The sequence below is a fragment of the Eptatretus burgeri genome, chromosome 6, assembly GCF_056783735.1.
Source record: "Eptatretus burgeri isolate ZD-2024b chromosome 6, Ebu_testis_v1, whole genome shotgun sequence".
Taxonomy (NCBI): domain Eukaryota; kingdom Metazoa; phylum Chordata; class Myxini; order Myxiniformes; family Myxinidae; genus Eptatretus; species Eptatretus burgeri.
This window is the reverse complement of record NC_140966.1, coordinates 23,967,246-23,990,528: the sequence shown is the minus strand read 5'-3', so window position 1 is coordinate 23,990,528 and position 23,283 is coordinate 23,967,246. Positions and strand designations below refer to the sequence as shown.

At 41.5% G+C, this 23,283-nt stretch overlaps 1 protein-coding gene across 4 annotated transcripts in view; it reads right to left on the bottom strand.

The window, feature by feature from the left end:
- The window catches only part of LOC147024408 (xylosyl- and glucuronyltransferase LARGE1-like), a 406,140-nt gene that overhangs the window by 125,216 nt on the left and 257,641 nt on the right, over nt 1-23,283 (bottom strand). For all 4 annotated transcript variants that reach the window (XM_085884303.1, XM_085884305.1, XM_085884302.1 and 1 more), the window contains 2 exons: nt 18,757-18,943; nt 2,235-2,566 (listed from right to left, as the gene is read on the bottom strand). In XM_085884303.1, coding sequence (XP_085740429.1) covers nt 2,235-2,566; nt 18,757-18,862 — 438 coding nt within the window. In that variant the 5' untranslated portion in view covers nt 18,863-18,943. The remainder of the gene's footprint in view (nt 1-2,234; nt 2,567-18,756; nt 18,944-23,283) is intronic.

Sequence of the window (23,283 nt, the reverse complement as noted above, 5' to 3'; positions counted from 1 at the left end):
TGGCCCTAAATGGAGTTCTTTCATCCCCTCTTCCTGTCCAGGCTGGAGTTCCTCAAGGTAACGTTCTGGGCCCTGTTCTTTTTTCTGGTTTTCATCAATGATCTCTCCGACTCTCTGGAAAATCCGCTTTATCTCTTTGCTGATGACTCCACCATCTACTGTATGTATCATCTGTCATCCCTCAGACCGGCAAGCAGCAGCTTCTTCACTCTCTGCAGATCTTGGTAAAATCACAAACTGGTCCAACACATGGAACATGTCTTTCAATCCAGACAAATCTCACACTCTCACTATGTCTCTCCGAAAGGACCATTGAGAAACCCCCCTTCCCCCCATCCACTTTCTCAACAATCCTCTGGAAGAAGTCCTTTCATACAAGCTTCTGGGTCTCACTATCTGTCACGATCTTTCCTGGGAAAGCCGCATTTTAAACCTCGCATCCAAAGCCAGTCGCCGTCTGGGAATCCTCCGTCCTGCAAAGTCCTTCCTTGGCCTACCTGAGCTCCTGACCACTTACAAAGCTTTCGTCCGCAGCCTGATGGAGTACTGCTCTCCACTCTGGGCTGGTACTCCTGCCTCCCACCTTTCTTGGCGTCACGCTGTGGAAACCAAGGCATTTCGGAACATTGGCATCTCCCGTGATGAGGCTGAGTCTTTGGGCCTCTCACTCTCTCACCGCAGGCAGGTCGGTGGTCTTTCTGTCTTTTCCCGTCTCCTCTCCGGTCTCGCCCCCCCCCCCGCTCTCTCTGCGATTTGTCCCCACCACATTTCTGCAGGGCGCTCAAGATCCGCCAACAACCCCCCTCTGGTAAAACTACCAAAATCACGAATCACTGCTCACCTTCACTCTTTCATTCCTCTTTTTCCCCACCTTTGGAATAAACTCCCTCACTCTATTCAATCCCATTCTTCCATCCAGGCCTTCAAAACAGCTGTTCACCACCACCTCTTGTCAACCCCCAACCAAATCCTCGATCTTTTCTACCCCCGTTAATCCACCCAAGCCGACCTCCTTCAAATTCCCTGCTTTCCTTCCAGAAAGTCCCTGTAATGTCCTTATTGTATACCCCGTGTTCCCCGCCCCATCCCTCTCCCTTCCACAGATCTCCTAATGTCTCTGTTCCCCACTGTTTTGTCCTTCCCACTCCCACCCCTCTTGTCTCATGCTCCCTTGCTGTGTGTTGTGTGCTAGCTCTCATACAAGCCTCGACATAACAAGGTATGCAAAAAAACCCAAAAAGGGCACCCAGTAGAGCGCATACCTCCGCCACGGTAATGCCTGATCCACGAGAACATATCGGGCCCAAAATATTTTTGAAATATCTTGCTATACAGGACTATACCGTTTTTGGCCCTCCTGTATCTCTCAATGGTGAAGAATCACTGAGAAAATTAAATCATTCTCATCCGGATTCGGATCTTCACCAAAATCGAATCAATTCGTCCTTGCAGCACACCCAACGTGTCCACCAAGTTTCGTTCGAATCCGTCCACAACTTTTTGAGATATCGTGCTATATATCATTTTTAGCCCGATGTCTCAACGGTGAAGAATTACTTTAAAAATTCTAGTCGTTGGATCCGGATCTGGATCTTCATTAAAATCGAAACAATTCTTCCTTGTCACACACCCAATGTGTCCACCAAGTTTCATCCAACTACAACTTTTTGAGATATCATGCGATACATCATTCTTGGCCTGATCTCTCAATGGTGAAGAATCACTTAAATAATTCTAGTAGTCGAATCCAGATCCGGATCTTCACCAAAATGTAATCATTTCGTTCTTGTCACACAGGGAACAAGCCCACAAAATTGCATCCAAATCCGTACACAACTTTTTTCGATATCCTGCACACAAACAGACAGAAAGGGGTGAAAACATAACCTCGTTAATCTTCGGTGGTGGGGGTAAGAAACAGGGGTCTGGGTATATAGCAAGAACGTTCTGCAGATGGGATGGTTGATGTTGCTTGAGGCTATCCATGATTTACAAATGGAGTTATACATTTATACACCAAGTTGAACATTCACTGCAGTGTTGTAAGTGCTCAGTGTAGTGCGCTGTTATTGTAAAAAAAAAAAAAAAGTACAATTAAGATACTGTATTCAATACCAAATGTTTTTGCTGTCAAAATCCTATGAGGCTGCTTAAAATTGTCTGAATATAACTTTCCTTCACTCTACAATCAGTCAACTGGATTGCATGGAGGCTGGGAAGAGCATGGGCCTCACCTCACATTTCTGCACAGCAGGGTACCTGCTACATTCTGTCGAATTTCTCGCCTTGGATAAAGGCGCCATTTCAGCCCCAGCACCGTCTTCCACAGGAAGCAATGAGCTGGCATTGCTGACGGTCACAGACCTCCCTGCCCGAAGCTCATATTGCACCTCACTCAACTGCCTGCGCAGTTGCATGTTCTCCTCTTCAACCTCTCGTGCCCAGAGCTCCATCGCCTCATGGCTGTGATGCTCATCCACACCAGCCCGGCTCTTACTTGGTCCCAATGAGGTGTGTTGGCGGCTGATCTGTGAGTCACCATATTGGGACCAAGTCACTGTCCTATCTGCAAGAAAGAAAAAACACAGAAACACAAAAAAGAGAGAAAGGGGTTGATGAGAGACAGGGATCTCACTCACATTACAAATAAAAAAATAAAAAAATCAATGCACTCACACTTACGAATTCATCACCTGTCTTGTTTCAGACAAATTCAACTCGATGTGTTTTGCTTGAGTAAAATAGGTTGTATCATTCCAGGTGTGAAGGAAATGTGAACTTTAAAAGATGAACAGACCATTTGGCTCAATACGCATGCCTGTGCCATATCAACAGCCCATTAAATTATTAAAATAAATTTACTTAAGTAATGTGCAAACCATGTTCATGCCGTTAACTTAATCCAACTTAAGATCCATATACATTATTTTATCATCAACCGACAATCCTATTTCATTTCTCGGCAGGAAATTTATCCAGGTCATGACAATATCCTACTCTTTTTTGAGAGATACTACGTGATCTTCATGTGGACAGCCTAAATGCAGACAAGACATCTGTCTGGATTTATATTGACATCCAAAGGGCAACATGCTCGAGATGCATCGTCCCCTATCGTCACTGCAGCAGTATGGCAGCTTAAATTTGGATTAAGCTCCACAGGGGAACAAGTTCCTGACAGACAGCTCAGAGGCAAGCCTGCTACCATACCAAATGAGCTGTCCTGCCATCTATCAGCCTACAACATCCAGCCTTCCACAGAGGTTTACCATCCACGACTGATAGCACCAAAATTGCAATCCCCCAGCTGGGCTGACGCCCGGTTGCAGATGGTGGCTAATAAGATGGCTGGCATGGACCAAATAAAAACTGACCATTTATTGATATTTAGAAGTTATTGGATTTTGAGGGAGAAACTATTATGTATTGGCTATAGGGTATGACAATTATGATGAACACTTGCAACCATATCCCATGAATATTTCCTTTGCAACTAAGATGGTGCCATAGAGCAACACAAATGCCAATTTTACCAAGAAAAACTTTTTTTCTTTTTTTTTTTACAGGTTTTTCGTTCTGCTAGTTTCAAAAAAGGATAAAGTTGAAAGTATTTCTAGGTTCATTTAAACTGTTGATGTTGCTGTTTGGAGGCCTTGATGGTTTCTCGCAACTCTTGTCTATATCCTTATATAATGGCTGATTTGATATTACTCAGACAAAAGCCCATCAAAATAAGAGGTGCACAAAACTCAACACAACACAGAGGATTACAATACACACAAAGTTATGGATTACGTCTGATTAATTATTTTTTTTTAAAGGGGGCATAGGAAACGGGAGGGAGTCGAAATGAGATACTAAACATCATAAAATCAAAACCTTAGTTGGGATTTCTTTGATGTGCTTCAGGCGTTAATGTAAAATACACAAACATATGGTGTATAAGCACAGCCTCAATTACTCCTGAAAGAAAAAACAACAACATGGGCAATGTACAAGCACAGCCTCGTTCGCTTATGAAATCATAAATAACAAGCTCAAATAAGCTAAGATCCTCGTCCTCTTAATGATGACGTCATAAAAACGAAAATGAAGTCATTGCGATGTATCAGGTTTGCGAGAAATTATTTGTGCTAATGTCCGGCTTGATTCCCACAAACAAAATTCAAACAGCTTGCCTAGTTTCAGGGATAATGGTATAGGCGATTTCCATTAGCGGCAATATTATGACGTCAACTTTTTTTCTCGGAAGAATTTCCAAAATCGGAGATGGATACTGCCTGCGCGTGGGCTTTCTGCATATACATGGCAAGTTTCACGAAGATCCGATGAAAACTCTGGGTTGTGAAACAAAAAATGTCAAAAACTAGGAATGACGTCATAAAAATTGATACGACGTCATAGTGATGTATCATATGTGCGGTAATTCATCTCTGCTGATGCCCTGTTCGATTCCCGCAAACAGAATTCAAAAAGCTTGCCGAGTTTCGGAGATAATTTTTTAGGCGATTTCCATTTGCGGAGATAATTTTGACGTCGTAACTTTTTTTTCTTGGAGGAATTTTCAAAATTGGAGATGGTTACTGTCTGTGCAGGGTATTTTTACATATATATGCCAAGTTTCAGGAAGTTTTGATGAAAACTGTAGGCTGTGAAACAAAAAAGTCCACAAAAAGATGAAGAACAACAACGTGAGTAAGACTTAGAGATCCTCCACGAGGAGCTAAAAAAAATTGCGTAGTGTATAGGCAGAGAACACTGGCTCGATGCCTCGAAAAACAACTCGGGTTATGTAATGTAGCCAAAACTTGGCTATTGCCTTTGTGCATATATAATATGGGCCATGAAAAATTCCAATTCCACTGGGCCGTGAAATAATTATACCATAAGCTGGAAAGCTTGAAGACTGGGGCCTACACAAACAGTGTGCCTCAGAAGGCCTGTGACACTGCTGGGCTGCAACCTTTCGACATTTGATGATGCTTTTAATAGTCACTTTTGGTCTTGTTCACACTAAAGAGAAAACTTATCGGGAAGTCATGGCGATTGGGAATATAACACTTATGTTTGGAGCCATTTTACCTCACGTCCCGTGGAACCTATTATTTAATTGTATTGGGTTAGAAAAAAAAATTGCTTTTTCCTCAAATAAATTTCAGATTTCACTGCAGATTTCGACATAATTATTTAGGCCATGAGTTCCGATCATCAAATATGGAATCAGATTTTGAATACAAGATTTTAAAGGCTTGGAAGAATCACCACAATTAGCTATCTTAACGCGGATATATACCTTAACACAGATATCGCCCAAGGCGGAAAACCCACTTGGGGAGGGGGGAAAAGCAGTCCCTACAACCTCCATCATGTGACCTTTAGTCCTTCTGTCAAGTTTGGTTAAAATTGCATAAGTAACGGCTGAATGTATCATGGTCAGACAGACAGACAGACAGACACCAAATTGTGTATTTTCGTATGATTGCATGTATTGCCTCTCGACTAGTTTAGGGATGTTTGATGAGGATTTTTTGCCTGGGGTAGATAATCCTCATAATTTTGAGGGCCTTGGTCTCTTGGTAACCAGAATGAGCTTCAACAACACTTCAGCAACCAGAATGTGCAATGAGAAAACACTATTATCAATATTAAACGATGAAAAAAATTTCATGAAAGATGAAAGTGGATTTTGGCTGCATCAAACTCCATGAACTGAAATGAAAGTCAAGTTGAGAATCCCAAGTGTAAAGCATGTCCTCCTTCAGGACAAGTACAGCATGTCCTCCTTAAGAACCTCGTAAAAGGACAACACATCTGCAGTGATCCTTGCATTATAGTGATCCGTGTTTGAAGTAGGCAAAGATGAGGATATACAGCCACATTCGTTTCAACAAATAAATGCTGAATCAAAACACTCAAGATGATAAATGGGCCAATGAAATACTTTCTCGAATCAATGATTTTTTTAATGTGGTGATTGGGGAACTTGAGCAGGAAAGCGTTAATGGTCATGAAAATTGGAGGTTAAATTTTTTAGCAGGCGATGAAAGAGCCGACCAAATGCACAATTCAAGTATAATAAACTGCTAAATGCATGTAATTTGACAGTGTGAAAAATGATGCAATGCAGTGGCTTAAGAGTAAATGAATAGAGGAGAGATATAAAAGTGGGTGGAAGTAAAGAGAGAGGTGAAAGAAAGGAATTATTTCAACCAAGAGGGATTAAGAAGAAATTTCAAAGCAAAACTTCTTCATGCCAAGGAACCTTTTGCATATGTTTAGTCCTTCTGCATTAAGTGTGGACAACATTACATGGCAAGCTTTCCAAATGACCTGTGGCAAAAATGCCGGTCAGTAACTTGAAGGAATGCAGTGGAGAAGTTTTATCATCAGCCAAATGAATGGGTTCAATCAGTGGATATTTTAACTTGAGATTTCAAGTACTGGAAAACGAGTTCCAAGTTTGTTTACTGGGCCATCAATGAATCACAATTGTAGGCAGATTTAAATGAACAAAGAGCAGAAGATGAGGAGGGCACAAGGCTAGGAAAAATCTAATTAATAAGTTGTCCCTGCATGATATAAATTGCAAAATTAAGTTGAACAATCTTAAAATTGCTATACTTGACCTTGAACAGTCAGTTGTGCAATTTATTATTTATTTTTCAGAATTAACAGGCAGTTCCTATTTGGTGACTGTGAATATTAAAGTCTCCTATTTTCAATGTATGTTGAAGTCTGTTTTAACAAAGTTTTTTTTTTCAAATTAATTTATAAAGGAAAGCACAAAATTATCTGAGAAACAGACTATCCCATTTCGGCTTTGCCATAACAATCGATGATCATGCATTCAGAAGAAAAGTCAGAGCAATCGAGAAATACATACAGAAAAAAAGAAAAATCCACAAACTGCCCAAACTTCCATCTTGCTTTTGCTGTCCATGACCACAAAGTTATAAAGTTTTCCTTGCAGTCTGAAAATTTTAACTCCAAAATCGATGGGCTGAAAGCCCCAATCCAGAAAAGGTGGACAAAATCCCTCATGATATAGAGCACCTTTGAAGACTTTATAAAGATAGATCAAATCCTTTTTCACAAGGTCAGGTTGAATTATCAAGGTGAGCCCAGCTGGCTTTCAAGGATATGGAGAATAAAATCAGTGAACATTTCTAATGACAAAGAAAATATCCACAGAAAGGAGTGTGCACATATACTGTCATGGTATAATTTTCTTCTTTGACAGATTAAAGATGAACATGTTTTCCAATATGAACAGAATCACTTAACTATGGCTTATAAAATGAACTATGGCTTATAAAATGAAAATATAAGTAGCATATCAGCAGGCAAACATGAAAGTAACATCTAACTGAATGCATAAAGTGGTGATAGAACAAATGCTACTCCTTTATTCCTATTTTGTTGTCAGATCATACAACAAAAGAGGAACGAGAAGGGCACTCGGCAGAGCGCATACCTCCGCCACGCAATGCCTGATCCACGAGAACATATCGGGCCCAATACATTTTTGAGATGTCATGTAATGTATCGTTTTTGACCTAATCTCTCAATGGTGAAAAATCACTTCGTAAATTAAACAACTCTCGTATCCAGATCCGAAATCAGATCTTCACTAAAATCAAACCAATTCGTCATGGTCACACACCTAACCTGTCCACCAAGTTTCACCCGAATCCGTCCAGAACCTTTTGAGATATCGTGCTATAGATTCGTTTAGCACAATCTCTCAATGATGAAGAATCACTTAAAAATTATCGGATCCGTATTCGGATCTTCACTAAAATTGAATCAATTCTTCCTTGTCACAAACTCAACATGTCCGCCAAGTTTTGTCCGAATCCGTCTGCAACTTTTTGAGATATGGTGCTATATATCATTTTCAGCACTATCTCTCATTGGTGAAAAATCGCTTTAAAAATTCTAGTCATCGGATTCGGATCAGGATCTTCACCAAAATCTAATCAGTTCTTCCTTGTCACACACGCAACCTGCTCACCAAATTTCATCCGGAGCCGTCCACAACTTTTTGAGATATCCTGCACACAGACAGACAGACAGACAGACAGACAGACAGACAGACAGACAAACAGACAAACAAGAAGACAACATCATGCAGAGCACGACACTTGCAAAATGCATAAAACAATTTTGCCCTCAAAATAATTGGTGGTTGAATTCAGTGACCTGAGGTGCAAATCATCTTCAAATTTCAAGTCAATGGGATGAAAATTGAGGATTTTAGAAATCTCACCGAAGTTGTTACCTTTGGCCTATGTTGATTTCAAAAATAATTGGTGGTTGAATTAATTAAGCTGATATGAAAATCCTGTTCGAATTTTTAGTGAATCGGATGAAAATTGAGGATTTTAGAGATTTTACGTTTGTTGACCTTTGGCCTATGTTGACCTTTTGACATTTTGACCTCAACAACAACAGGCTTCTTACTTATGATAAACTCTACCATGCGGTGAAGTTTCGTGAAGATCAGTTTAAAATTGTGACCTGTCGGCGATTGACAAACAAATGGGTCAACAAGAAGAAGACGTCATGCAGAGCACGATACTTGCAAAATCAAAAAAACAAATTTGACCTCAAAAATAATTGGCTCGTTGAACTCAATGGCTTGAAATATAAATCCTCTTCAAATTTCAAGTCAATTGGATGAAAATTGGGATTTTAGATATACAACCCAAGTTTTTGACCTTGTGGTCTATGTTGACCTTAAAAATAATTGGTTAGTTGAATTCAGTGACCTGAAATATAAATCCTCTTCAAATTTCAAGTCAATAGGATGAAAATTGAGGATTTTAGTAATATCATCTAAGTTGTTGACCTTTGGCCAATGCTGACCTTTTGACCTTTTGACCTCAAAAGCAATAGGCTTCTTCCTTATGACAAACTCGACCATGTGGTGAAGTTTGGTTGAAAATTGTGACCTGTAGGTGAGTGACAAACAGACAGACAGACAGACAGACAGACAGACAGACAGACAGACAGAGAGACAGAGAGACAGAAAACCAAAATCGACAGACCAATACACTTGAAAAATCTTCCATTTTGCAAGTAACAAACAGACAAACAGTGGTGAAAACATAACCTCCTTCACCTTCGGTGGCGTGTGTAATAAATGAGTTGCAATAACTCAGAAAGGAATACAACGTGAGATAATTTATGTATGGACAGTAGAAGTGATTGTGGATGTGCTGAGCTGAGCACAACAGACAGTGATCAGCAGGGAATTTGAGAAACTGAAGTGACGGCGAAGATAGAGCAGACACAGGAAGACTGTTCCACAATTGGGAAAATAAAGAGACAATGACTGGAGGTAGACGGAAAGCCCGGTGTTGGCTTTGTGGTTCGGGTGGCTGGCTTAGGATCTCAGGGTCCTGAGTTTGAGCCCCGTTGACTGCTGAATTAACACCAGGTGGGGTTGACTCAGCTTATCATCCTTCCGAGGTAAGCAAAATGAGTACCAATGTACTGGTATAGGGACACAGCATCAGCGGCACAGCAGCGCTTCCAAGAAATGATAGCTACCCTGGCAGTCAAGCTGTCATATACAAGAACAGAAGTGGAGGTGGACAACAAGTCTGGACTTCGAAAAGGTGAACAGGTCATGTTTCTTGAGGAATGTGTGCAATTTGGAGTGGTTATGGAAGGGAAAATGTAGGAAAGGAGTGCAAAGCCAGATGTAAGCTTTTATAAAATAGAGAGCCCACCAACTTGCTCCCAGTGGGAGAGGGACAGTCCCTGGGAATCCACATCCTGTCGTAAGATTTGAATGGTGTGGAAGGCCTCATTTTGACCACTTCAAGAAGAGCAAGGTGGGAAGCAGGAGCACCAGCCCAAAATTGGTGAGCCATACTCCAAGGTGCTCTGGAAGGCTTGCACAACGTGATGAGCTTGGTGTTGCTTAGAAATTCCTAGCGATACGGAGAATACCCAGACCCAGATGGTGACTAGCCTTTGATGCTAGTTTGGTTATGCACTGAAGTATGTAAACTAACATCAAGCCAGCTGGTATAGTGGCAATTAAAGCCATCACAGATTAAGAAGATAAAAAGAGGTGAGTGGAGTGCAGTGACAATGTTTGTGGACAGAGCCAAGTATATGAAGTCATCGGAACTGGGGAAATGGTACGCCACACAAAGAAACAACACGTTGGTATGCAGGACCCGAAGTCAAATGTACTCAGTTGGGTTGGGGGTGGCTGATGAGGGGTGGGTTGTGGGGAAAGGAGGAATTAACATACACAGTGACACCACCATCAGTGCAGGAATCAGCACTATCAGAGGGGAAGAGACAATAATGAGGGAGACACACAGGACACACAAAAGAGAAACATCCTGTGAAGTTTCCATATATGGTATATGCTAACAAATACAACCCGTCAATAAAGTGGGGGAAGGGGGGGAGAGAAAGAGGGGAAGGAGAGAGAGAGACAGGAGGCAGGTGCAGGGAGAGAGAGGATGAAGGGGAGGCAGAGAGGATGAAGAAAGGGCAGTTCGGGGGGAGATGGGGAGAGCGACACCTCACCAAACGTTGCTATTCACTGCGGGGGGAAGGGGTGCATAAGAGACACACACACACACACACACACACACACACACACACACACACACACACACACACACACACACACACACACACACACACACACACACACACACACACACACACACACTTTGAGACCTGGCAGGTCTCCGTTTCACCTCCTGATACCCACACACATGTAGATATAGCAGGTAGCAGCAGCAACCCCCTTCTGGTAAAATGACCAAAATCAAGAATCCATGCTCACCTTCACTCTTTCATTCCTCTCTTTTTTCTGCCTTTGAACAAACTCCCACACTCTCTTCAATCCCACTCTTCCCTCCAGGTCTTCCTCCGTATCCAAAACCACGATATTTTCTACCCCCGCGAATCTGCCCCAAACCAACCTCTTTCAAATTCCTTGCTTTCCTTCCTGAAAGTCCCTGGCGTGTCCATCATGTTTACCTCATGTAACCCTCCCCATCCCTCTCCCTTCCACAGATCTCCTCACGTGTCTGTTCCCAACTGTTTTGTGCTGTCTCACATGTGTCTCATGTGTCTCATGTGTATGTCTCACACGGAAAAAAAAAAAAAAACGCATAATCCGCAAGAAATAACCGTCCGTCTGCCACCCAGACAATTGTCCCCACCAATGCAAACCATTCAACCAGAAAGCACGTGATGTGATCGGCGGTAAATTGAAACACGTGGAGTGTGACGAGCACTCCCCCGATCTCCATTGGACATAGTCCTACACCTCCGTTTGATGAGATTCCAGAGTTCCTCCACAGCTATAAAGCCATTCACAAATACTACACACATGAGAATCCCAATGCTACACACCCCCTCAGCCGCCAGACCGGTTTCATCACCACTTATTGGCGAATCATCAGCAACAGCGTAGACAGAAATGCACACCAACGAGGCTCCCAAGCACGTACCATGTGTAAACATAAAAAGCAGTCGACATACAAATGAAAAGGCAAAGACCTACCCACATCTCTCACCTGTGAATGGAGGGAATAACCAATTAGCTTTCACCGAACCTGGGTTTCACTGATTAGGTCATTAGGATACAAAAAAATATTTTCTTGACTTTATACTTGAAATCGACAAATTCTGGTAGGTTTTTTTATTTTGTTTTATGCACGGTCAAGGCTCGTGGATGAGCTAGGATTCAGACCAAATTCGGCCACAACATAATAAAGGGCACAGCAGAAGAAAGGAGAAATGGCAACAGCAGGACATAGGAAGAAAGTAGACAGAGACGGACAAACAAGGGATGCAGCTAAGGATAAGGGGGAGGGGAGAACACGAGGGGTGGACAAGATGGACAATATAAGCACAACTTGGGGAGGGATGGGCGGTGGTTTAACCGGTGTAGGAAAAAATCATGGTTTTGGTTGCCACAGCACTTCAAAAATGCTAACATAGTAATGATCATAAAAAAAGGGTAACAGGCATGAATATGGTAATTATAGAGGCATATCGGCCGTTACAAACATGACGTTCAAGGTTGTGGCAAATATTTCCCTGTATCACTCGCAACTCTTGTAACAGGCCATCTCGTATTGCAAATGCAGTGCAGGTTCCATTCTGGTGAAGCACAAAAGGCTTGACAATCTTATCATATGGATTATATCAACCAAACTTTGATAAGAGTATGTTTAACACCGAGGGAGAAACATTTATCAACATCACAAAATCCCCTGGAACAGAAACACTTGATGCATCAGCTGCATCAAGGGAAACTGGTTGTGGCTGATGTATCGAGTGTTTGCTCTTTTTCTCTGATGAAGGGCTAACTCTTGAAATGTCAGCTGCACCTCATTTCCTACACAGAGTATAAACATACTCTTATCAACTTGGAGATGATGAAATCTATTTTTTTTTTTAATCTTGTCCACCAATGTAGACTAATACAAGCCTTCACAGAAGTGAGTATTCCATTTCTCCTGAACGAAGCATCTCTCATCTGTGGCTCAATTCTCTACAGATAGCTTTGCTCTTCCTCAGACTATGTTTTTTAGTGACAGATATGATAATTAAGATAATAATGTGACAGAGTTCATGCTCAAAGGAGCTCTATTGTGAATGTGCGTTAAACCTGGCATCACATATGAAGGGTTGAGTGATGCAACTGAAACATTTACTCAAAGTACCACTGATGCAATGCGGTGTCAAACAGTATCCATAATGCAGGTCTAACAAAAGGCTCTTGTATTTTCAATCTTAACTTTGGCTTGCTGATGATAAATGCAAGCAGAAGCAGCAACTATACTTGGAGCACCATGAACAAGAACTCATGGAAGAGCACTGTGCAATTTTCAATGATGTTCATTTTTTTGTTGTTGTTGTTGTTGTTGTTGTTGTTGTTGTTGTTGTTGTTGTTGTTGTTGTTGTTGTTGTTGTTGTTGTTGTTGTTGTTGTTGTTGTTGTTGTTGTTGTTGTTGTTGTTGTTGTTGTTGTTGTTGTTGTTGTTGTTGTTGTTGTTGTTGTTGTTGTTGTTGTTGTTGTTGTTGTTGTTGTTGTTGTTGTTGTTGTTGTTGTTGTTGTTGTTGTTGTTGTTGTTGTTGAACTTTTTGATAAACGATGTTTCTCAACAGAGAGTCACTTATCAACGACTGAACCTTTCAATCGTCGTCTTCTTGCACATGGCAGTATGGCTGCCAGGAAGCTATTATTTTGTTGGGATACAACTATGCTGCTGATGCTGTGTCCCTATACCAGTACACTGGTACTCAATTTGCTGGCTGACCTCATAAGGATGACGGGCTGACTCAACCCCGCCTGCTGTTAATTTAGTGGCCAACAGGGGCTCAAACTCAAGACCCAAAGATCCCAAGCCAGCCACCCAAACCACAAAGCCAACATCAGGCTTTAAATGTGGCCTCAACACTGTTCCCTATGAGTTGCGAATATTTTAATAACAACATTTGATCCTTTCCAAGGAACTTTGATCCATGTTTTTGGTCAATAATTATAACTGATTGCAATGATGCCAATGTAATGACTGAGCAATTTCATAAATTATTTCCATAATCAATTTAAACACTTTAAATAGATTGTTTGGATGCCATCCTCAAGACAAGCCATGGCCCACCACGATGGATGGTTTAGAAAACCCCCCCATCCACTTTCTCAACAATCCTCTGGAAGAAGTCTTTTCTTTCAAGCTTCTGGGTCTCACTATCTGCCATGACCTTTCCTGGGAAAGTCACATTTCCAACCTCGCCTCAAAAGCCAGTCGCCGACTGGGAATCCTCCGTCGTGCAAAGTCCTTCCTCGGCCCTCTTGAGCTCTTGACCACTTACAAAGCTTTTGTCCGTAGCCTGATGGAGTACTGCTCTCCCCTCTGGGCTGGTGCTCCTGCCTCCCACCTTTCTCGTCCACCACCACCTCTTATCTTCCCCCATCCAAATCCTCGATCTTTTCTACCCCCGATAATCCACCCAAGCCCACTTCCTTCAATTCCCCTGCTTTCCTTCCTGAAAGTCCCTGTAATGTTCATCTTCTCTTCGCCATGTTCCCCGTCCCATCCCCATCCCTCTCCCTTCCACAGTTCACCTAGTGTGTCTGTTCCCCACTGTTTTGTCCCTTCCACTCCCACCCCTCTTGTCTCATGCCTCCTTGCTGTGAGTTGTCTGTTAGCTCTCATACGAGCCTCGACCAAGGTATACAAAAACAAAACAAAAAAAAAATAGTATTTGTAAACTCTTAGTTCAACATGATATTGCATTCAGACAACTGTGTGACACCAACAGGCGTCGACAAAATGAGGTCCAATTCGAAATCAAGTTGGCAAAGATCAACTTTTTTAATCACAAGATTGACTATTTGAAAGAATCATCACCAGGAAAGTGGCATCAACGTGATGCAAGTGATTTCTAAATATAACTGGATTGCATAAACAAACTCCATGCTTCCCCAATATTGATGCCAATGACTGAAATAGCAATTGAACTTAATTCCTACTTTGCATCAATTTGTTTCACTCTTCCTCCCTTAAATTTGTATTTATTGACACCCTACTTGCCACCCCAACCACCTCGCCTGGTTATCGAGCTTTATCAAGTTTATGAACGTCTATTCCATTTGAACGTATCTAAAGCTGTGAATCCTGATTTCCCCTCACGACTTCTTAAGGAATTTGCATATGAATTTTCTGAGCCTTCAACTGAACTTTTAATATATCAGGATGCCTCATATTTATGCCTCATATCAGGATGCTTCCCTGACATGTGGAAAAAATTCATCCGTTTTTCCGGTTCCTAAAACCACCCCAGACAAAAAGTATGATCAGCTTCGACCAATATCTACTACACCTGTGATTGCTCGTGTCTTTGAGGGATTTTTAGCTGACTCGTAGATGGAGGATATTACAGACGTCATTGATCCCCAACAATTTGGTAATATGAAAGGATGTTTCAGAATCGCTATTTCGTAAGTGTGTTGGCTTGTATACACAAGGGGCTCGATAAACCGAGCTACGATGCAAAATTCTGTCGATTTTTGTGGGGCATTTGACAATATTAACCACTTGACTGAGGCTGACAAAATGATTCAACTTGGAGTGAACCGTACAATTCTGCCCACATTTTGTAGTTTCCTATCACAGTGATCTCAGACTGTTTGGTATAGTGGAGCTACTTCCGATTCACTTCAACTATCCTTGTGGAGTACCGCAGGGCACAAAACTTGAAACGATCATCTTCCTTGTAATGGTTAATGACGCTGCTTACTGCATGCATACTGCACCACGAAGCCTGGTGTTGGCTTATTGGTTAAGGTGACTGTCTTGGGATCTTAGGGTTTTGAGCTTGAGCCCCTTTTACCCATTGAAATAACACCAGGTGGGTTGACTGTCATCTTTTTGAGGTCAGCAAAACGAGTACCAGCTAACTGGTAACAAGGGAACTGCACCATCGGCACAGCCACACTTACAGAAATGATGCAATCAGCACCAATAGGTTGCACATGAAACAACTACACCACTACTGCATGGAAACGTGTTGATGACCTCAGTATCATTGAAATATTCCAAAGAACTGAGAAGTCTTGCAAGCAGTCACATTTGGACTTACTTGGTAAATGGTGTAGTGACAATTACATGATGCTTAAGGTGGAGAAATATTGGGTAATGTGGATATCATTTTTTCACCAACCACTACCTCCTCTTGAACTGGTGACCAATGGTGTCTCCTTGGAAACCGTTTCATTTATGAAGCTCCTCGGTGTCATAATTCAAGACAATCTGAAGTGGAATCAAGAGGTTGAACATAGGGTTAGCAATGCTTCTAAACGTTTGCACATCTTGTGTAAACTCAAGAAGAATTGTGTGAAAGTTGGCGATTTAGTCATGATCTATAAGATGTGCTTTTTCCCCATCTTAGAATTTGGAGCACCTATATGAAGTTCAGGTTTCAGGATATCCCAAGTAGCTGATATCGAGCAAGTCCAAATGAGAGCATGCAAATTATCTTCTTCTTTTCTTCCTCTTCCCTTCAATAAGGGGTGAGGTCCGATGCCACCAAGCTTCTGCCCTGCCTTCACCACCATACTCTTCCACCCCCTCTGTCCTCAGCCAATTCTCTCCACTCTCGAACCACCCCTATTTGTAGTCGAGGGGACTTTGTACATGCCTCCTCACACAATCCTCCCATCTCAACCGCAGTCTATCTCCTTTCCTCCTACCTTGCTCTCTCAACCTATCCGCTCTCTATGCCATTTTCTCTTCACCCATCCTCATTAAGTGTCCAGCCCATCTCGGTCGGCATTTCACCAATCTCCCCATCAAGCTCATCTATACACCAATCTCCTCCCTCAGTTCATCCATTCTCCTTCTATCCACCCTTCCCACTCCCGCAATCCTCCTGACCCAGATGTTCTCACAAAGCTGCAGCCTCTGTTGTTGTCTCTCAGTCAGTTCCTCCATCTTCAGACTATAAAGGCAGGCCGGCATTACACATGACAACAGAACCTTCCCTTTCAATTATCTTGATATCTTTCTGTCTGCCATTACATTATCTTCCCAAATCATCTTCCCTATTCTGATCTTTTACATGCAATGCTTTTAGTATTGCCTCCGTTGTTGATCGTCACATTAAATTCATCACACACTTTGCTCAGTTTGTATGCATCTGCAGTTATCATCGCCACCTTTATCATCAAACTCGACAAATGGTATCGAGACGTATTCTAAGAAACTCCAAACAAATTGATATATTGCAAATAAGAATATAACGACACAAACAATCCCACATTCCAAACCTTGTCCATTTGTTGTATATCAATATTTGAGTTATTTCAATATTTAAGTATTTATGTCTCATTGTTCATTGTTATTTTATATGTTGCTTGCATATTGTCTGTTCATATATTTTGCACTTTTAATTATCAGCTCTCTACCTTTTTTTCGATTATACCTTTATTGTTGATGTGATATAACTTCTGGTTTTATTATTTTTATAAACAAATTTGCATGATTTAAAAAAAATTAACTATTAAATTAGTTATGTTAAATCTTTTGAATAGCAGCTTTTTCACAGCTCTTATTTTTGATGCTGAATTTATATTTATGTATTTATCAGTAACTTTTTGTAAACCAAATATCCAGCCTTCAGACTTTTGTTTCAAAATTATTGTATCATTATTATAATGCAGGAGGAGGCTATTAAGCCTATCAAGCCATGCATGCAATGGTTGCAAACCTATGGTTGCTTGCCCATGATCTATCCTTTAAAAACCAGAGTTGGTGTCAAAGCCACCCAATGCTCGCCTGTTTATACATTTATCGTTTTTAAAAGACTCGTCTAATAATATTTTTTATAAAGCATTGCAGTGAAGTCTGATCCAAATAATTTTAAAGCAATATATGTATTTGTATATTGTAATCAGCAAAAAATAGTGTGGTAGATAAAAACATTAGAAAGGAAAAAACTTTAATGTTGATGTGCTACAAAAAAGTTAAGTTCAAAACAGGTCAAAAATTAAAAAAAATTGAAATTATTTCTTCATTTCAACTTCACTACATCAATAATATACCCCCAAAGGAACCTCCATGCCAAATATCAGCATCCTAGTACACATATTAAATGAATAGCAAGCTTCTTAATAACTTGAACCAAAAATTTTAACGTTGATGTTCTACAAAAAAGTTAAGTTCAAAACAGGTCAAAAATTTAAAACATTTCAAATTATTTTTTAATTTCAACTTCACTACATCAATAGAATACCCCAAAGGAACCTCCATGCCAAATATGAGCATCCCAGTACACATATCAATGAATGGCAAGCTTCTAAATAACTTGCACCAAAAACTTTAACGTTGATGTGCTACAAAAAAGTTAAGTACAAAACAGGTCAAAAATTTAAAACAATTCAAATGATTTTTTAATTTCAACTTCACTACATCAATAGTATACCCCAAAGGAACCTCCATGCCAAATATGAGCATCCTAGTACACATATTAAATGAATGGCAAGCTTCTAAATAACTTGCACCAAAAATTTTAACATTTTCACGCTGACGCTGATGCTCACGCTCACGCTGGGGGTATCGCGATAGCTCTCTGTTCTTCGAACAGGCGAGCTAAAAATGACTTTCAAGTAAGGAAGCAGCATGTACATGTACATTTTTTAATCTTTGATAAGACTCAGCCGGAGTTGGGCTTGAACTGCCAAGCTCACAGATTCAGAGCGGATGCTCCAATAGATTATGCCACCAAGTCTTGTTTATGCAACTTTCAACATTCTCTTTTTCTCCCCCACACCCTACATCTCTTACATGATTAGGTGACCTTTAGACACAACCAATGTTGTATAGACCTGCTGTTCAGAGGGGTTCTGGGATTGAAAGGTTGAAAGCTCAATGATGGATAGTTTTTCAGCTGATAATCTAAAGGGCAATTAAATTGGGCAGTCAGTCAAGCTAAAGAAATTTTGTTACGTTGTATCTGTCTTCTTGTCTTCCCATCCCCCTTTTCTCTGTCATATTATTTTATTTTTCTCCATCTGTAAAGATAGTATAATACAGAAAAAAAATACAGAGTAAAAGCAACAAAAGTAGAAATGGTCAATTGACCATTTCCTTTTGTTTTTGATGCCTCTGGGGAGACTTATCATGACAAAACTTCCAGATGATGATTTCCATCGATCATCGAAAATTTGGTAAAGGCTTGGGATTCGGTAGGTTGGTTCACTAACCTTCAAAGTTGCCATTGAAGAGGAAGAACCAGGTGAGTGCGGGGATGAAGAGGAGGGGTACAGAAATCAGGATGAACCTGGCTCGCCGACGACAAATGCCAAGCATCCTGAGGACTACTCCAAAGGTGTTCAAAGCTGTCCTAAGTCGGTGAGCTGGCTGGAAGGAGTTGTGGCCTCATGTTAAACCCTGCAAAGGAGCAAAGCAAGACTCAACTGTAGTGATATACACAATTATACAATGATGATCCATCAGTGAAATCCAACCTGTAACCCTGTCTGTTCATTTAATCTCAATATTGACTACAATGGCAACGTCATGGCATTTAATTGTCTGATGCAGGCATCATATTACACACATTTAGAAGTGGCCTTTTACTCAGGCGAAACAACAAATAAGGAGAAAAAAAAAACCCCACAAGAAAATCACAACTTATATCCTGTACTTTTGCTTTATCAGACTAAGATGTGTACCATGAATGATGGAAACCTTGAAGAAGTTGTTGATGTTTAGTTCATACCAATTAATACAATCACATAGAGGGTTTCACAGATCAGATAGGTGCTTGAGGAACAAATCAAATATACTTGGGTCTTGTAGTTGAGGGGACTTTGTACAGCAAGCAACATGATGTGGAGTTCAGAGTTTGATATATTTTGAAGTAAACAATAAGGCAGTAGCATAAGGTGCCTGACTCGAGCTGTGTAGTGTCCAGACTAATCACAGGATTTTCAGCACAATATTGTTACGGGTTCAGTGGAGCGCGGGGTCGTGAGGAGATTTCTCGGACACACTTCCCGGCCGACGACCACGAAGCCAACAAACCACAGATAACTCTGTGGCACAACGGGTTGCTAAGCAAGCACAGACGTCGTTTGAGACACTTTATTGAGGTCGGGTCCAGCGTCCAAATCGCGATTTACTTTCCCAGCAAATGAATCACCCCAGATAAGGACTGTGCTTCCCAACACCCCCACAGCTATCAATCAAAAGGGCTGAGCGACACCGTAAGTGGAATGTTAGCTAATGTCTAACCATAAGGAAATAGTGGGACTGAACTCCCTGTTACCTGTTACACACTATGTCTAACCAATGGAAAAAGATGATGTGGCCATTTGGAATGTGTGATGTATTGCTATGTTGCATCTGCGTATGTGTGAATGGTGACTGTTTGTGCAGTGGTGTGGATTAAAAGCCCGTTGGCCAATGGCGGCGTTCTGTTAACTCGTGTTCTCTTTGCGCCTCTTGACGACACGTTTTGGTTCTGGGAGAACTGACCATCTGACGACGAGGATAAACTATTTTGCCTTGGAGAATGAATTGTTCTCTCTTCCTCAAGTCATGGCCACATTTGACATGATTGGAGAGTTCAAATCCGAAAAGGAAGAGTGGTCGCTGGATGTGGAGCATATACAGCACTATTTTGCAGCTAATGACATTACACGTGTGGAGAAACAATGGGGGCACCGACATACAAGCTCATGTGAAGTTTGTTCGTACCGATGAAACTGGGAGACGTCCGGAGCTGATTAACATTTTCAGACCTGATTAACGGGAGACGTCCGGAGACGAGTCGTCGAACAACACCGGAATCTGAGACCTTCGGTGATTGTGCAGCACTACAAACTGAACATCCGCAGTCAAGAAGGGGGTGAGTCCATTTCGGATTATGTAGCAGCCTTACGAAAATTTGCTGAATGGTGTGAATATGGAGGTAAGGTCGAGGAAATGCTACAGGATCGGTTAGTCTGTAGAGCAACGAACGACTGCATCCAACGCAGACTGCTGACGGAAGCAACGTTGAATTTCAACAAGGCCCTGAATATAGCTTTGTCAATGGAATTGGCGGAAAAGAACGCATTGAATCTCCACAAACATACCGGAGTAGTGCGCGATCAGGGAGCAGTAAACAAGATGACGAGTTTGAATGGCCGCCAGACCACCCACACTTCATCTTTTGAATAAGGGTCCACAGTAAAATGTGATCACTGAGGGTGGACGGCTCATAATCAAGCTAGCAAGTGTTCAGCTAGAAATTTGGACTGTTATATAGATGGCAAAAAGGATCACTTTGCAAGAGTCTGTCATTCAAAACCAAAAGCATTCCTCAGAGTAAGAACAGCTCTCCACAAAGAATGAGCAAAAAGTTGAAATTCAAGACATCAGTTGGAGGAAGAAAATGACGAGGACATGTGCAGTCTTTTTCATAAATCGAGCAACCAAGCGAAATCCAAACCACTGGTTGTGAAGTTGGAGGTACAAGGCAGTGAAGTGCAGATGCAAATAGATATCGCGTCATTAGTATCACTGATTAGTGAGGCTATGTTCTCAGAGAAGTGGAGGGCAGATGACCCAAACAGACCCACAATCTGCCCAAGTCAGACCGTACTACGCACATATACTGGATAATCCGTGGATATTGTGGGAGAATGTGAAGTCGCTGTAACGTATGGCACACAGAAGGCAGAGTTGACCTTAATTGTGGTGAGAGGTTCAGGGCTAAGTCTGCTGGGACAGGATTGGCTCCGGGAAATCCGGTTGAATTGACAGGATGTCAACAACCTCAAGGCCAGTGATCAATTGAGGAAACTCCTTCATGACTACGGAGACCATTTCGCATCAGAGCTGGGAGAACTTAAATGAACAGAGGTCAAGCTAGATATTGACCCAAATGCAATTCCTAAGTTTGTGAAAGCCCACCCGGTACCATTATCACTGAGAGTGAAGTTAGATCAGGAGTTGGATCGGTTGCTAAAGGCTGGGAACATGGAACCTGAACAATTTTCTCATGAGGCAGCTCCGATCATCCCGGTTATGAAAGGAGATGGCTCGGTTCACATATGCGGAGACCACAAGGTTCCAGTCAATCTGGCAGCCTGCTCAGGCATTTACTCCATTCCACTTATTGATGAGTTATTCACAAAACTTTCTGGGGGGAATCTTTTTCACAAAGCTAGACTTACGCCACGCTTACCAGCAGTTCATTTGGTCATGCATACATGTCGAATATGCAGGTCCAGTTGAAGGGAAGTTGCTATTCATTCTGATTGATGCAAACTCAAAGTGGATTGAAGTATATGTCCCTTCAAAAATGATGAGTGAAGTCATGATTGACAAATTGCGAGAAGCGTTTGCTGCACATGACACACCTCAAACTCTTGTGTCGGACAATGGGCCATGTTTCACAAGCGAATAATTAGCAAAGTTCGTGAACATGAACGGAGTTCAACATGTCAGGAGTGCTCCATACCATCCAGCGACAAACGGGTTAGTAGAACGTGCGGTGCAAATTGTGAAATCGGCACTGCATAAAATGAGTGGTCCCTTGCACACTCACGTGTCATGATTTCTCTCGAGTTATTGCACAACACCACAGTCCACAAGGACACAAACACTGGCAGAAATTCTCAAGAACAGGAAGCTTCATACATGTATAAACACTGTTGTACTCAACATCAACACCATGGTTGAGCATAAACAGCTGGTCACAAAAATTAGCTCATGATTCGCAGGCAATTCGGGAGTTTGAAATTGGACAATACATTTCAGTTCAAAATTACAGCTCGGGTGACAAGTGGGTACCCAGTCACATTGCCAAGCGAACTGATCCTGTTTCATCCGCTGTGGAAGTGTCAACTGAAGGCATTCAGCAGATGTGGAAGCGACATGCCGACCAGATCAGAAACAGATCTTCGACACTGTCATCGAAAGTCATCAGTGATGTTGATTTTTCAGCAGAATTGGAGGAAGCTCCTGAACATCAGGGAAGTGACACAGAGGTACCTGATGAGAGCAACGTTGCATTGGATGCCATCAATGGCCCCAAGGTCGAAATTGTTCCTGAGCCCGTCAAGAGGCGGCACCCACAAAGGGATCGAAAACCAAAACAACGAGATTGCTGTGGCTGTAAAAATTAAAGGCCAAGCAATAAATGTACAAAAACTGAAGTATTCATTGCTCTTGTTGACATATTGTGTACTCCATGAGTAAGCCATGGGCATTTCTGGAGAATTTAAGATGGCAATTGTTCTTGGGGGGGGGGGGGGGGTTAAAAGGGTTTTAATTGTCTGAGGAGGAGGATGCATGATGTATTGCTATGTTGTGTCTGCACATGCATGGATGGCGACTGCGTGTGCAGTGGTGTGGATTAAAAGCCTGTTGGACAATGGCTGCGTTCTGGTAACTCGTGTTCTCTTTGCCTCTTGACGACACACATTTTGGTTATGGGAGAACTGAACAGAAAGCAGTTTATAAAGATGATCAAAAAGGCACATGTATATATATATATATATATATATATATATATATATATATATATATATATATATATATATATATATATATATATATATATATATATATATATATATATATATATACATACATATATACAAGGCAAGCAGTGTCACAAAAGAAAGCTCTGACCCCGAGCACATAAGCCCACTTAGTCAGTCAACTTCATCACAGTTTCTACACACACACAAAGACACCTCAATCATTCCAGGAAAAAGAGATAAGAAAGAATGATA